The 14,589-nt window shown below is 52.5% G+C and overlaps 1 protein-coding gene across 1 annotated transcript; it reads right to left on the reverse strand.

Annotated features, from left to right (window-relative positions):
• Positions 1-562: 562 nt before the first annotated feature.
• On the reverse strand, positions 563-13,639 carry CLIP3 (CAP-Gly domain containing linker protein 3). The gene is made up of 14 exons (XM_025914546.2): positions 13,239-13,639; positions 12,690-12,914; positions 9,576-9,715; positions 9,403-9,496; positions 9,030-9,191; positions 8,453-8,571; positions 7,318-7,554; positions 4,654-4,789; positions 4,377-4,505; positions 3,367-3,510; positions 3,165-3,288; positions 2,908-2,972; positions 2,452-2,524; positions 563-2,113 (listed from the first exon to the last, which is right to left on the reverse strand). Exons 2-14 carry the CDS (start codon positions 12,853-12,855, stop codon positions 2,059-2,061), a joined length of 1,644 nt encoding a protein of 547 aa, XP_025770331.1. The 5' UTR covers positions 12,856-12,914; positions 13,239-13,639; the 3' UTR covers positions 563-2,058.
• Positions 13,640-14,589: the final 950 nt, after the last annotated feature.

A 14,589-nucleotide genomic window follows, 5' to 3' on the forward strand; every position in this document is an offset into this window, starting at 1 on the left:
TCTCAGCCCTCTTGGACACCCATCTCCGCCCCCCAGCCACCCCCAAATCTGACCGTCCACCAGAGTACCCCTCCAATACCCGAATTAAACTACCCCATTCCCTTCCCAGTCACTTCCGCTCCACGTTCCTGACGCACGTTTTCTCAAACCAACGGGAACTCTCAAAGGTCCTAAGGGTCCGCCTTCCACCCAATCGGCGCTCTCATCCACTATTGCCCCGCCCCTTCACTCTCGTCTATGATAGGCTGCACCTCCTGGCCTCTGAGCCACTGGGGATCCTTCGGAGACGGGCCTTCATCTGGTACTGACCAATCAGAACTCCAGAACCCAACCCGCCCACACAGTGGAGTGGGCCCAGATGGGAGGGGTACCCTTGGAACGGGGCGAGATGGGAGGGGAACCCGCTGGAAGACTAGACTATCACAACGACTTCCCGCAGGCTGAATCATTCCATACCCCAGCTGCAGGGAGAATGGATTGAAGGAACGACTTCCTCCCTCGTACTTCCCCAGCAATACGGAGGGAGGCCCACAACTTTCCAAATAGTGACCGTACACAGAGAAACCATAGAAACATCTTTATTGAAGGGGACAGGGGTCATGCTGAATTCAGGGACATGCAGTGAAGGGGCAGTCGTGAGCTGTCCTTGGTGGTCAGGGCCCCGGGTCCACCCTGGACCCCCTGGGCCTTCAGGTTCTCCCTCAGGCCGTTGGTCTGGCTCGAGTGCTGTGAGGTCCTTTGGGGCCAGTGACTCAGATTTGGTGTTTTGGACCTGTGACCAGAACATAGATTGAAATAGGGGTTCCAGGATTTGGGATCCCCTCAAGGCCTTGGGGCCCTTCATGTATTAGAGATGGAGGCTTTAGGATGTGGGGTTCCCTTGGGGCTGGGGCTCTTTGCATTTGGGTGTCTTGAGATCCAACGACTCAGGGCATTGAAGTGCTCCAGTTTCCAGGGATGAGAATTCCTGTTTGGGGTCTCCTGGTGCCTATGAAGTGGGCTTGAGGTGCCCTGGGAGCCCGGGATGCATATCCTCACTGCAGTCTCCTCCATCCCAGGCACAAGGACCTCCGTGATTGGGGTTTCCTGGGGGCTTGGGATTGAATTTTTTAATTTGGGATTCCCTGGGGATTTGGGGATTCCATGATTTGAGGATCCTGGTAGTTAGGGCCTTGGGATCCTCTAGGGGCTGTAGGACTTGGGGACACAGGGGAGTATGGGACTTGTACTCTGGGGTTTGGGATCCCGAGAGTCACAGAATGGGGCCTCTAAATTTTGGGGTCCCCCAAAGGGGGAAGTCGTCTTAAAAAATAGAGAATTTTCTGGGAGCCTGACCAGCACAGGGGCTGTGGGCCATGTGGGGTGGGCTTCATACAAGGCACTGGGGGTTTCTTGAGGGCGCAGAGGGTAGGAAGACTTAGGGGTCCTGTAATTAGCACTTCCAGGACTGTTTTGGTGTCTGTAAATTGGGGGTGACAGTGGACTGGTTAATGTGTGTCTCTTCTGTAAGAACAGGGGTCTTTGTTAATGTAGGGAGTCTCTGATTGCAGTGTAAGCTTTTGGGGTGACCATGGGGGGTCACAACATCTTGAGGGGACTGATGTTAAATGTAGGTCTGTTACTCTGTTGCTCTGGAGGCATGACCTATGTTTATTTCAAGGGGACTTGACAGAGGAGGAGTCTTTGTTAATGGGGGAGGGTTCTGATCCAGTAATGAATGATTCAGTAATGTTCTGCTCTGGAGCATTATGTAGAGGTCACCATCATTTGAGGTGATGTGGAAATATGTTATTGGGGGTCTGCTCTGAGGGGTTGGGGATAGGGACTAGCCTGAAGGTGCTACACTCAAGGAATCTCTTTCTGGGTACCTTGGGGTCTGTACTTGGGGGTTATCATGAGGGAATCTGTTAATAATGGGGCCTCAGTGATCCAGGGCTGGCTAATGGGGTCTCTATTCTGGATGTGTTACTGGGAATCTCTATCTCAGGGTGATTCAGGGGCTCCTTGTGTCAGGAGATGCTAGAGGGGACTCTGTGACTCTGTCAGGTATCCAGGCCTCTAAGACTGCATCTCTGCCCTCAGCATCCAGGGAAACCAGCAGCAGAAGAGCAACCTGGAAAGGAGAATCATATCCATCACGCCTTGATGCAGGGAACATCTGGATTTGGCCTTTCTGGATTCTGTCTCTACTTGTCTGGCTATGCCCTCTCAGACTCCTGTGCTGTGGAAGGTGTTCTGCCTCCTCTACCTGCCCCATAAGGGTGAAAGTCCCCAGAATTCAATGTGGGAGCTCACTCCCTAAAAACTGTTTCTGGGTAGGCTGATTAGCCACTAGTTTTCCTAACCTCTATTTCCAGCCCCAACCAGAAGTCCAGATCCCTGTGTCCACCAGCCTTGTGCAACCTCTCCCTGAACATCCTACAGGAGGTGGGCCAAGGGTTGGCTACACACCTGGAGATGGAGTTCTCTGATGCGATGTCCTTTGGGGTCCGGACTGTCGTGAAAGTGCGTTTGGGCTGTGTCACTGAAGGAGAGGGCAAGGTCTCAGGTGACAGGATGACAGACCCTCAATACCCAACCAGACTCCTTGTCATTAATACTTGTCCATGTCCCCAGTACCCACCTCGACCCCACATTCCAATACCCATCTGGACCTCTTATCAATAATATTCTGTGTCCCTCAATACCTACTCATGTCCCCAGTGCCTGCCCAGAGCCTTGTTGTTAACATCCCCATACCCCATAGCACCTATCCTCTTTGGGATCCTGTCTCATCATTTTCCTGGACCCCATGTCTCCTGTGAAATACTGGAGATTTTGCCACCAGCATATACCTGAAAACCCATGACCCTCCTATCCCCAAACCTTCACTCCTCCTCTACCTCTTACACTCCAGCCCCAACTCACTTGTCACTTGATGCACTTTTTTGGCTCCCACATTGTCCCCAGGGGGGTCAGTGGATCCACCAATCCTGGGGAGACATAAGAGGAGTAGGAGAAGTCAGAGTCACAAGAGGAGCTGAACCCATGGGGCCTATGCAGAAAGAGCTACGGTGTGGAGGTAGGTATCCACACTGTCCTGCTGGTACAAGAGGAAGAGACATCTAACAGGGGAATCAGGGTTCTGGGAAGTGCCCTGGGTTTGGGTTAGAGTTTGGGCTCACCTCTGAATTCGGGATGCTGGTGCAAAGACTCCATGCCGCGGGGGACAGGTAAAGTACCGGACACCGAAGACAGAGCCATCATGCTTTCCAGTGGGCTGGTCTAGCTCAATGCCATACCAGTAACCTGCAGCAGTAAGGTGTCAGGATGCCTCAAGGCCCTGCCTGCCTGCCCCCACCCTACCCCCCAGATCACTGTCCTCACCTGGAGCAAAGTCTGTCTTCCCATAGAAGCGCACAATCCCTTGCTTCTGGCCAGCAACGAGGACTTGGTCTCCAACCTCAGCCTTGGCTCCCTCTCGCTGCTGCAGGCTCCCCAGAGATGGGGATGATGGGGGCTTCTTCTTGCCTGGGGTAAAGGGTACATGGGGAGGGAGTGGGGCCCCCAGATGCCAGCCCTGGGGACCCCATGCCACCCAAAAAGACCCAAGGTAGAAACTCTATCCTGGCTCCTGTCAGGAACTCTAGAGCCTTCCCAAGAACCGGGGGGCTTTAGGCTTGAAACAATCTCAACTGTAAGAAAACTGGGGGTGGGGGTTAGGCATGAGGGTCAAGAACCTGGAGAACCCCCAAATCCTTTCTCAAAGCTGAAGTTATTTGGGTCAAAAGAAAAACTGAGTCACAAAAGTAAGGAGCCCAGAAATTATCCTTTTAGGGTGAAGGAAGTGGGTGCACCTTGGTGGTTCAGTCGGTTAAGCGTCTGACTCTTGATTTTGGCTCAGGTCATGATCACAGCGTCATGAGATCAAGCTCTGCATCGGGCTCTTCATGGAGCCTGCTTAGGATTCTTTCTCCCCCCTTCTCTCTGCCCCTCACCTGCATGTACATGTACACGGTCTCTCTCTCTCTCTCTCAAAATAAATAAACATTTAAAAATAAATAAATAAAATGAAGGAAAGGGTTGGGTGTGAAGATAAATCAAGTCACTAAATCCAGGAACCCCACAGATTCTTCCCTACAACTGGGAAAAAACCCTTGGGCCTGAGGGGAAACTAAGTCATAGAAAGCAGAGAACCCCCAGATCTTTTCAGGAACTGGGGGTGGGTGGGCAGTGCCAAGTCAAAGGAGAAACAGAGTCATAGAAGTGAAGAACTCAAGAGATTGTCTTCTAAAACAGGAGTTTGGGCCTGAGGATAAACTGAGTCACTGAAGCTGGGCTACCCACAGAATATCCTCAAATTGGCTCTCCTCCTACCCAGAAGGCTCCCCTCTGACCTTTATGTTCCCTGCGGCCTTTCCCAGTGACACGGGAAAAGTCCATCCGAGGAGTCCGAGGTGTGGAGGTGACTGATGAGGGGGGTGCATCCACTACTTTGGAGATCTTGGACACAGAGGCAAAGAGACCTGCGGGGACAGAACGTGGGCTGGGAGCTGTCCAAGCCTCTGCCCTCTGCCCAGTCATCATCTCCCTACCCCCATTACCCAGTCAGCAGCACCAGAACTACTGAGTGGACCCCACCACCACCCCATTTGAGCCCCAGGTGGGACTGACCCTGCTTGGGAGGGCAGATGAAGTACCGGACACCCCCAACACTGCCATCATTCTTGCCCTCGGGTTCATCCAGCTCCACGCCCACCCACTGGCCACTGGCGAACTCCGTGGTCCCGCAGAACCGAAGTGTGCCCGTCTGAGGAAACAAGGGAGGATATGGTTTGGCGGGGGTGGTCCTTGGGGGGCTATGACAGATCCCTGGCACATCCCTGGTGAGTGGATGAGGGAGCCCTAAGCTCAAATCTGTTTGGACATTACCATTTATTGGCTATATGACTTAACGTCACTGTGCCTCAGTGTCCTCATCTATGAAATGGGAACAGAAATCACACCTACCTTATAGAATGGTTATAGAGCTTCCCTGCCCAATGCAATAAACAGCCATTAGCCAAATACAACAATTTAAATTAACTGAAATTAAAATTAAATTTTGGGGCGCCTGGGTGGCACAGTCGGTTAAGCGTCCGACTTCAGCCAGGTCACGATCTTGCGGTCCGTGAGTTCGAGCCCCGCGTCGGGCTCTGGGCTGATGGCTCAGAGCCTGGAGCCTGTTTCCGATTCTGTGTCTCCCTCTCTCTCTGCCCCTCCCCCATTCATGCTCTGTCTCTCTCTGTCCCAAAAATAAATAAACGTTGAAAAAAAAAAAAATTTAAATTTAGTTTTCCTGGTTGCACTGGCCACATTTCAAGGGCTAGTAGCCACATGTGGCTTATGGCTACTTTATTAGACAATACAGACACAATATTTCCATCATCACAGAAAGGTCTACTGGACAGGGCTGTTATAGCCTCAGAACAGGGCCTGGTGCTGAGTGAGGGATCAGCGAGTGTTAACTATTACTGTCTTGTAACTTTGGTCAAATGACCTCCTAGGCCTTAGTTTCGTCTGCAAAATGGAGAGAATAATGCACCTTAGAGCCTGGCTGTCTGGTTGAAACATCTGTAATGTATGTAAATTTGTTTAGTTGTGGTGAGCCCTCGTGGCTATTATCATCGTGTGAGGTTGCTTCACTCTCAAAGTTCTGGTTCCTTGCCTATAAAATGAGTGAATAGTGCCTACTTTGGAGGATTGGTGCGGGGATCAGAATAGTGCCTGGCACACAGATAGCACTTGGAATGCACCAAGCTTCTTCTAAGGGCTTTACAGATTTTAATTAGTTTAATCCTCATACAACCCGAGGTGGGTACTGTTACTAGCTCCATTTTACACATGAAGAAACTGATACCCAGAGAGGTGGGATCAGTGGCCGCAGGTCCCCCAGCTGGAAAGCAGGAAAGCTGAGGTTTGCCTGAGCTTCTAACCACTGTACTATACTGCTTCTCTCAGAGGCAGATTGTCATTATTGTTCTTATCTTCAAACCAAAGGTTTCACCTCTCTGAGCCTCCTACAGTCTTCTGGGTTCTATAATGGGAAGAGTCAACCCATTCTGCTTTCAGAATTGTCACATGGATTTGAGAAGATCATGCACAGAAAGCTTTACAGGCAGGGCTGATGCATGCAAAACTCTTGATTAGGAAACGCAATGTGACTTTTACAGTTTCTCGCTGTGTAAGAAACTAGATTCAAATTCCTTCCGGTGGCCTACATGTCTGGTATGATCCAGCCCCCTACTGACCTCTCCCCTTCGTCCTCTGGTTACACTACCCCTTCCCTCCTCTTGGCCTCTGAACCTGCTGTCTCCTCTGTCTCCATATTGTTGTGTGTGAGCTCCCTCCTCTCTCAGCTCAGATATCAGCTCCTCAGAGAAGCCTTTGGAACACCCCAGCAGCTAAAACTGCATTTGCCTTCAGCCAGGGGAAATTTGCTAAATCCAAACTTATTTAAGTTAAAAAAAATTTTTTTTAAGTAATCACAGAGTCCAATGTGGCGCTCAAACTCATGACCCCAAGATCAAGAGTCATATGCTCTACTGACTGAGCCAGCCAGGCTCCCCTAAATCCAAGCATTTAATGGTTTTCAAAGCCTCTGTTGCTACCAGAAATTATCTTAACTGTGGATTTACTTTATTGGCTGTCTCTCATTAGAAAAGCTCCATAAGAGTGGGTCTGGGCTCACACACAGCCCTTTATTCCCAAGGAGAGGCTGGGTCCGCATAGAGACTGAGGGACACTAGATAAATAAATAAGTCAAAGTTGGAATACCTGGATAAATGAAGATTCTGCCCTTTGGGCCTTTATACCTGCTCCCTCTATGCAGGATCCCTTCTCCTTTTCTTCTCCTGAGGCTCATTCCTCCTTATCTTGAAGTGGGTGCCTCCATCCCACAATACCCCTGATTGTTCTGACCTGTCCTTTTTTCCCAAAGTGCTGATGCCTCTGGGAGCAGAGGTGGGCCTTGACTGGGGATCACAAGGCCCAGGGTAACTCACAGGTGCAGAGCTGCACTGATCACTCTGTTTGTGCTACCTCATGACCGCCACGACTATTCTGGGCTGTCACTGTCAACTGATAGACCTGTCTTCCCTCCCTGGACTGAGAGCTCAGCCTTGGGGCAAAAGGAAGCACTCACAGAATGACTGTTAGATGAAATAAATACTGTAGGAATGATGGGGGTGGAGGCGGTGGAGGGGTGGATAAAGGGGAGGGTCTACACTCTGTCCAAAGACCCAACTCTGAGGCACGAGGGCTGACTCCTGCTCTCCACACCTTTCCCCAGGCCCTGACCTTCTGGCCATCCAGCAGCACGCGGTCTCCCAGACGCAGGCCCAATGCACTGAGCATGAGATTGCCTGGGACGTTGTCATAGTTGGGTAGTGTGACCTTGGGGAGGGCACAGGAGAGTGGCACAGCCTCCTCCAGCAGTGTTCGCAGCTCCTTGGCCACCAGCGCTGCCTCTGCCTTGTCCAGGGACATGTCCATGGGGTCTGGGACCACCTCTGCTGGCACCTGTCCCTTTCGGTTCTGGGGGCCAATGGGAAAAAAGGAAGTGAGAATTCAGTGGCATAGGCTGTACCTCCACCGAGCCCAAGCTCCCAGAGACCCCTAGACCATGTAAAGCAAAGGCAGATCCAGGCCATCCCTTAGGCCATCATGGGAATAAGAAGGGGTGAGGCATTAAGTTGTAGACCATGTCCCCAGGGAAGTCCACCCTCAACCTCAGGCTGGGGATTTCAAGTAATTGAGGGTGGAACTAGGGGTGGAGCCAACAGGGAATGAAGGTCACACTTCAGTCTGTAGGTCATGCTCTCAGGGAGGCCATGTCCCCAAAGATCCCAAGCCTGGAATGAGACCATGTGAGGGATGAACATTGAAAATGGTCTCCTGTGGTACTGGGTCAGGTGTCCAACTGGGCCAATGGGGAATGAGGAGAGGCAGGGCTTCAGGAACACAGGCCATGTTTCCCCAGGATATCTGAGCCTGGAATAATGCAGAGTAACTGGTGTTGGAAATGGATGCTTTGGAGATCAAAGATCATACTGAGGGCTTATGGGGGGACCCAACCTTCTCATTCACAGAGAGTCTCAACTTTTTTCACGATCCTGAAATATTATCTACACACAGCCCCAGGGTCAGCCAAGATTGAAAGAAGATATTCTTTGCTGGGTAACCCTGGATAAATCACTTACTCTCTCAGCTTCAGTTTCTCTAATAGGGCTCATAATAGAGTTCACCTGACATATCATGAACACTAAGTAAACACCAGCTATCATTTCATTTGTTGAATGTATAGTAGATGATTTTTGTAATGAACTTCTAGAAATGCAAGCAGTTCTGGCCTCCCTCTCCTCCACTGGCTGGGAAAGGGGGTGGGGAAGGAAGGAGAAGGAAGAGAATGGGGGCTGGGACAGGGATGTAGTACCCGCAGCGCCGGGTTGGCACCATGCTCCAGCAAACATTTGGCTGCGCCCAGGCACAGGTTGGAGGCAGCGATGTGCAGGGCTGAGCCGTGGTTGAAGTCACTGCACGTGGAGTTCACCACTGGGGTGTGGGAGAGAGAGGGTTCCGGGTGAGTGGACTTGGCACCCCGCCCCCTGTAGGCCACCTTGCCACCTTAGAGTCCCCCAGCTCAAGTCCATGTCTTAACCCCGCAGACCCGAGTGCCTCCCACAGACTTGTGTTGCAGAGCCCAGCCCCTCCAGAAGGGTCCTGTCCAGCCCCGGGGATGGATGGGTCATGGATATCTGGACCCTGTCTCTCACACCTCCTACCTCCACCCTACCACCATCATCTCGGATCCCGGTCCCTTCTCCCTTCCCAGGCCAGACCTCAGTTCTGCCCCATCACTCAGCTGCCCTGCCTTCTTTACTTCATGTCTCCCCATCTCCCAGCACATCTTCTCCCGGCCCCCAGCACACAACAGAGGCACCCTCCTCCTGCTTCCAGCCCCCATCTTATCCTGGGTCCCATTCCCTTCAAGCCCCGACCCTCCCGCTCACCTCTCGGCCGGGCGCCCTTCAGCAGCACGCGCACAAGGTCGGGAACGTCGAAGTAGGCAGCGTAGTGAAGCGCATTCATGTTGGTCCAGCGGCTGCGCAGTGTTACGTCCGCACCCAGAGCCAGCAGCTGCTGTGAAAGGCGCACAGCCGCCGCAGGGTCCCCTGCACGACAGCCCAGGTCAGCTTGCGTCCCCTCCTCCAAAGCCTGGGCCCAGGGCGTGGGGAAGGCCCTAGGCCTTAGGGACTGTGCTTTGGGATCCTAGGCTGCGGGTTCACGGTGGGGGTCTGAGGGCCAGGATTCTGGGTGATTCTGAGGGTGTCATGTCTGGGCGCCTAGGTTTGGGGGCTGGTGGCTTGGGGGTTTGGACCTTACCGACTCCATGGGCTCCAGCCTTGCACGCATAGTGGAGCAGTGTCATGTCGGTCAGCCCATCACGGTCATTCACATGGCAGCCTCGACGCAGAATCTGGGACGGAATCAGGGAGGTTTACCCAAATACATGAGGGACCCCATCCTCTCCCTCCCTGGCTTCCCAAGTATCTTACCTCATTGCCGATGACATCAATCTTGTGCTGGACTTGGGGCACCCACTGGCGCACGATGGCAAACAGCTCAGGGATGGTGGTCTGCGGGTCAAAGAGAATCTCCTGGCACGCCGGGTCATTGGGGTCGAAGAACGTGAAGGCTAGGGCAGTGAGAAGTTCAAAGTCATCCCAGGCAAGCTGATCTCCTCTTTCCATCTTGAGGCAGGGGAGCTCTAGGCCTTTGCCTTTAATGCCCTCTAATGCATGGTCTCAAACCACATGGTGCATGGGCTACAGGCATTTTCTGTTGGCCAGCATAAGGTTTCAAAATCAGGAGGTTTCACAGAAAACTCTGCATGCCCCATGTGTCTTGAAAAGTTGGAAGATCTGGCAATCCCACAGAGCAGCAAACTGCACCCCTGGAAATGAGTGTGGAGGGAGTGCAGTACCTCTAGTCTGCATGCCCCTGGGAGGAGGGAGGCTGCCACTGCTCTAGCCCACCGTTGCCCTGGCCGAGTATGGGCACAGTTTGGTTAAATCTCAAGTAAAAACAAAAAGCCAGAAAAGCTGGCTTTTCAGAAAAATCTCCCCAATTTTTCAAATACTGTGTAGAACACATAAAACGTACCCATGGGCAGGATCCAACCTGTGGCCAGCCAGGGTGGTGCCCAGAGGAACTTCCATCTCCCCCTATTAGGCCGTGATGTGTGTTGCTTTCTGTGGTATTGTCAACACCCAGCACAGGGCCTGGCGCAGGGCAGGAACTCAGTGCATACTGAGTGAGGAAATGAATTACCAGACGATACATAGCTCTGGATGTGAATCCGGATGATACACACCCACAGAGACAGCATCTCCAGGAATCAGCCTTTGTGTTCCTCTTTAAACCACAGTCCCAGCACACACAGCCCCCCTTGGCTCAGACCCTGCCCTGGCTCCCACCACACTCAAAGCACCGACCACTATTCTCTCCACAGCCCACGGGCCCTGCACAAACCGGAGGCCAGTGTGTTCTCTGCCCTCTCGCCCTCACTCATTCCACCCAGCCACACTGGCTCCTTCTGTCCTTCCAACACGCCAGGCAAATTCCTCTCAGGCACTTTGCACTCGGCATTTTCCTTGCCCGGGACAGTCTTCCCTCAAGCCTTCTCAAGGTGTTGCAGGTTTTACTCAGATGTCACTTCTTCAGGGAGGCCTCCCCAGACCACTCTGTGTACATCAGCACCTCTGCCCTTCTCCATCTCCTGACCTTTTTTATTGCTGTAATCACGGCACCTACCACTGCTTAACATTAACTTGTTTACTCCTTTTTCCTTCCCTTTCTCCTTCCCTCTTTTCCTGTCTCACTTGTCTCCCTCGCTAGGATGTAAGCACTGTGTTTCTGTGCTGCCTTGTTCACTCCCTTCTCCCCAAGGCCTGGCACAGCAGCTGGCATGCAGTAGGTGATCAATCAATCTCTGCGGAATTAATTGTACAACTTTGATACACAAATAGACAAGTTCTTCTCAGAGTCCATCATAGCCCCCTCTCTGTCCTAGACCACATTTCCAGATTCCTTCATGTTCGGTGGTCAAACCCTCCTCGTTCTAGAAGCAAGATTCTGAGGGAGGTGAGGGTCAGGCAGGGAGCAGCCTACACTCTCTGACTTCCACCAGGGTACAGGCCCCAGCCACATCTAGACACATTTCCAAAGGAGATTTTCCAGTTCCCTGGGGTGGATTCATCACCTGGGACACCCAGATAATGTTCTTATTTTTCTATCAGACTGAAGTCAACTTGTAGCCTCTCTGACCCACCTCTAGTGGGTGACATGAGCACAGATGCCATCCCTTCTACCCTATCCTAGTGATGCCCACTCTTTGAACATGGTGCCTAGTTTTTGAACTTACAGCTGCTGGGGATTCCCAGACAACATCTTCTAAAAGCCTCCTCCACCCTCTCTACCCAGCAGCCAGAGGGAGCTTTTAAAAATATAAATCAGATCTGCCACTCCTCTGCTTTTAAATACCTCCCTACCAACTGCTCTCTCCTCATCACACTTATCCAAAATCCTCACAGTGGCCGCTAAGGCCCCCCCAGATCTAGTCATTGCCAAACCCTCACCTCGACTCCCATCACTCCCTTACTACAGCTCCAAGATTGCCTTTCGTTCCTGGCCCAGGGCTTTTGCACTTGCAAAAGATAGCCCGGAACTATCTTTCTCCAGCTCTCCTATGGCTGATTCCTTCTCATCCTCTGGGTCTCAGCCTAAATGCTACCTTGTCAGAAAGACCCACTCTGACCACTCCGTCTCAAGGTGCTGCCCCCTGCCCCCCCCCTTTATATGTCCAACTTTATTTCTTTCATAGCACTCACTCCATCTGAATGTATCTGATTGATCTATTATTTGTTCCCTTCTGAGAGCAGGGATGATGCCTGGGTCACTCACCATTAATAGAAGATGACAGAGATCACCCAACATAAATGTTATCACAGACTAGTAGCAATGGATAAATATGCTTGGTGAATGATTAGACACTTTCAGTTTCTCCAAGAAAATACCCTCTCAGCTCCACACCTTCCTACCTTGGAGCCTTTACTCCTGCAGTTATCTCTCTGGGTACTCCCTTCCCTTGCCCCTTTCCCTTGTTAAACCCCAACTCATCCTTGGGTCTCCCTCAAATGTTACCCCTCATAGATACCATGTCTTAAAAAGCTCTTGCAGCATCCCATTCTTGGCAAACACAATTCTCATCATGTCTTGTAATTATATATTTATATTACATTATACTTATCTGTGTGGTTGCCATTGGGGCCTGTAAATTCTCTCAGGGCAACAACTGGGTCTGTCTGGCTCCATGCTTTGCCCCAGCTCCTAGCATAGAGCCAGGTCCACCACAGGCTTTCAGTAAATGTTTGCTGAATGACTAAATGATTGAATGATGTGTCATGAATCAAAGATTAGGATTATTCCAGTTTCATTCTCCAACGGGTGAATGAATAAATTAACCAAAGGGGGATGCAATGGCCACCACTCACCCAGACCACTTTCAAATCACCCAGAATCTCCCCACCATCACCACCAGCAGAGCTCAGCCCAACCTCTCTGGCCACCCATGGCTCCAAACAAAATTGCAGGGTGGGGAGGATGGTTACCGTAGTCCTTGGGGAGGGGGGCAGGTGCCGAGGGGTGCACAACAGGCTTCTGCCGGCGCTCCTGGGTGGGGCTGGGGGCCTCAGGGACCAGCTCATCCTCTTCCTCCTCTTCTTCTTCCTCCCCGCGTAGTGGGGGGGCCATGGGAGCGGGATCTGTCTTAGTCATGGTCTTCAGTGGCCCTCCGGGGGGCGGGTGCAGATTTGGGGGCGGCTTTCAGGCCAATCCTGGAGACAGAGGCCAGTTACAGAGAGCCCCCAACAGGGTCTAGGGTCTGAGCCCCCAGAAGCTCCAAGGCCCCCAGTGACTCCCACACCCCCAGCTCTGGATTTTGAGCAATCATAGCGACGACCATCAGCCGTCAGAGGACCCTGGTATGCGGGCCCAGCGCCTACCACTTCCCCCCTCTTCCCCAGGTTCAGCCCCCCATTCTTCTCCTCCCGCGTCAGGCCCCTCAGTCTAGGCCGCCCCCTCCCCGGGTTTGTTTATCTCGGGATGCAGGATGCTTCGCCCCTCCCCTTCTCCGCGGGCCTCCCCTCTACCCATCTTACCTCGGACTGATGGGGCTGGGGACCAAAGCTGAGACTGGGGAGACTGGAGTAATGGGGTGTCAGTGTTGGGGGAAGTGATGGGGGAGGAGAGGGAGACAGAAGGGGACGAGGCCCAGACGCCGACAGGGGATGGGGGTGGAGAAGGAGGGGCGCTGATGCGCATGCGCAGTGATACCCCTAACCAGGCGCGGGGGCGGAGATACTGGGAGGCTCCAGGCTTTGATGAAAGGGCTTGAGGCAGCGTCGTCGTGAAGAGGATAGACACGGAGGATGGAGAGAGAAAAGAAGAGATGGCCACGAAAAAGGATGTGAGACATCAAAACAGAAAGAGATGAAGCAGAGACAAGGGCAAGAAGGAGAGGGATGGGAAAGCGGGCACAGTTTTTTGTCCGTCCCCGGGACAGAGCCTTCCTTCCCGCAGGCCCACAAACCAGGCCAGTTAGGACAGGGGTCTCAGTGTGGTGGTGGTTATGAGTGTTTTCCTCTCTCTGAGATCTCAGACCTGACCCTTCTCCATGGTCACCGCATATAAGGGGTGTCTCAGAGGGATGATTTTGTAGACTCCTTTCATCATCGAGGGTCATTAGTTACCGTGGTTATCATCACTGAGTGCTCAGAGAGCACTTACCAGGTTTAGAGAGGTTAAGCTACTTGCCCAAGGGCACACAGCAAGCAGATGCTGGAGCTAAGAAACCCGACAGCCTGCTGGAAACCAGACGGCCTGGCTGGAGAGTCTGGGCTCTTCATCACCATGCTACATATGGCTGTAGCAGTGTGTAGGGGCCAGATCTGCCAATGAACCCCTCCAACCCTCTCGGAACCTGTATCTCCCCTTGGGGGAAGACCTCCTGGAGCCAGCTCAGAGTCGAAGCCTTCCTGGCTCCATCACCCTGGTTTGGCTGTCACTCTTGCCTGGTAACCAGAGCTGGCACTGCCTACCACTCCAGCCCAAAGAGGACTGGGCTACTTTGCCTCCCGCCCTTCATCCTTCTAATGGGCAGGGCTAGTTTCATCCCTCGCCCCCCACCCCGGCCCTCATCCTGGTCTGTTCTTCATCCTCTCCCACCTGGACTGTGTTCTCCCTGCTCCTCCCTTACCCCACAACTTGCTCCCTGTAATGCAGCCACAGGGACCTAACATATCATATCAGGGCCCTCCTCCATTCAGAGACATCTGCTTGCTGCACCTCGCTCTAGATAAAAGCTAGTGTTCTCAACCACAGCTCACAAGGCCCTAGGTGGACTTTCCACTATCATCTCTCCACCCTCTCCTCCTCTCACTCTCCCCCACATTCACTGCCCACCACGCTGACTTCCTTGCTCCTTCTCAGCCCAGGACCTTTGCACTGGCC

Source organism: Puma concolor, chromosome E2 (assembly GCF_028749965.1).
Source record: "Puma concolor isolate L17-30 chromosome E2, mPumCon1.1.hap2, whole genome shotgun sequence".
NCBI lineage: Eukaryota > Metazoa > Chordata > Mammalia > Carnivora > Felidae > Puma > Puma concolor.

What these genes read in the sequence shown, in the direction of transcription:
- CLIP3 (XM_025914546.2), bottom strand. Translation starts at nt 12,855, where the DNA reads ATGACTAAGACAGATCCCGCTCCCATGGCCCCCCCACTACGCGGGGAG. An exon ending in AGGCCGCAGGGAACATAAAG is followed by an intron (nt 3,511 to 4,376) that starts GTCAGAGGGGAG and finishes CCTTTACCCCAG; the next exon opens with GCAAGAAGAAGCCCCCATCA. An exon ending in CCAGCATCCCGAATTCAGAG is followed by an intron (nt 2,973 to 3,164) that starts GTGAGCCCAAAC and finishes ATGTCTCCCCAG; the next exon opens with GATTGGTGGATCCACTGACC.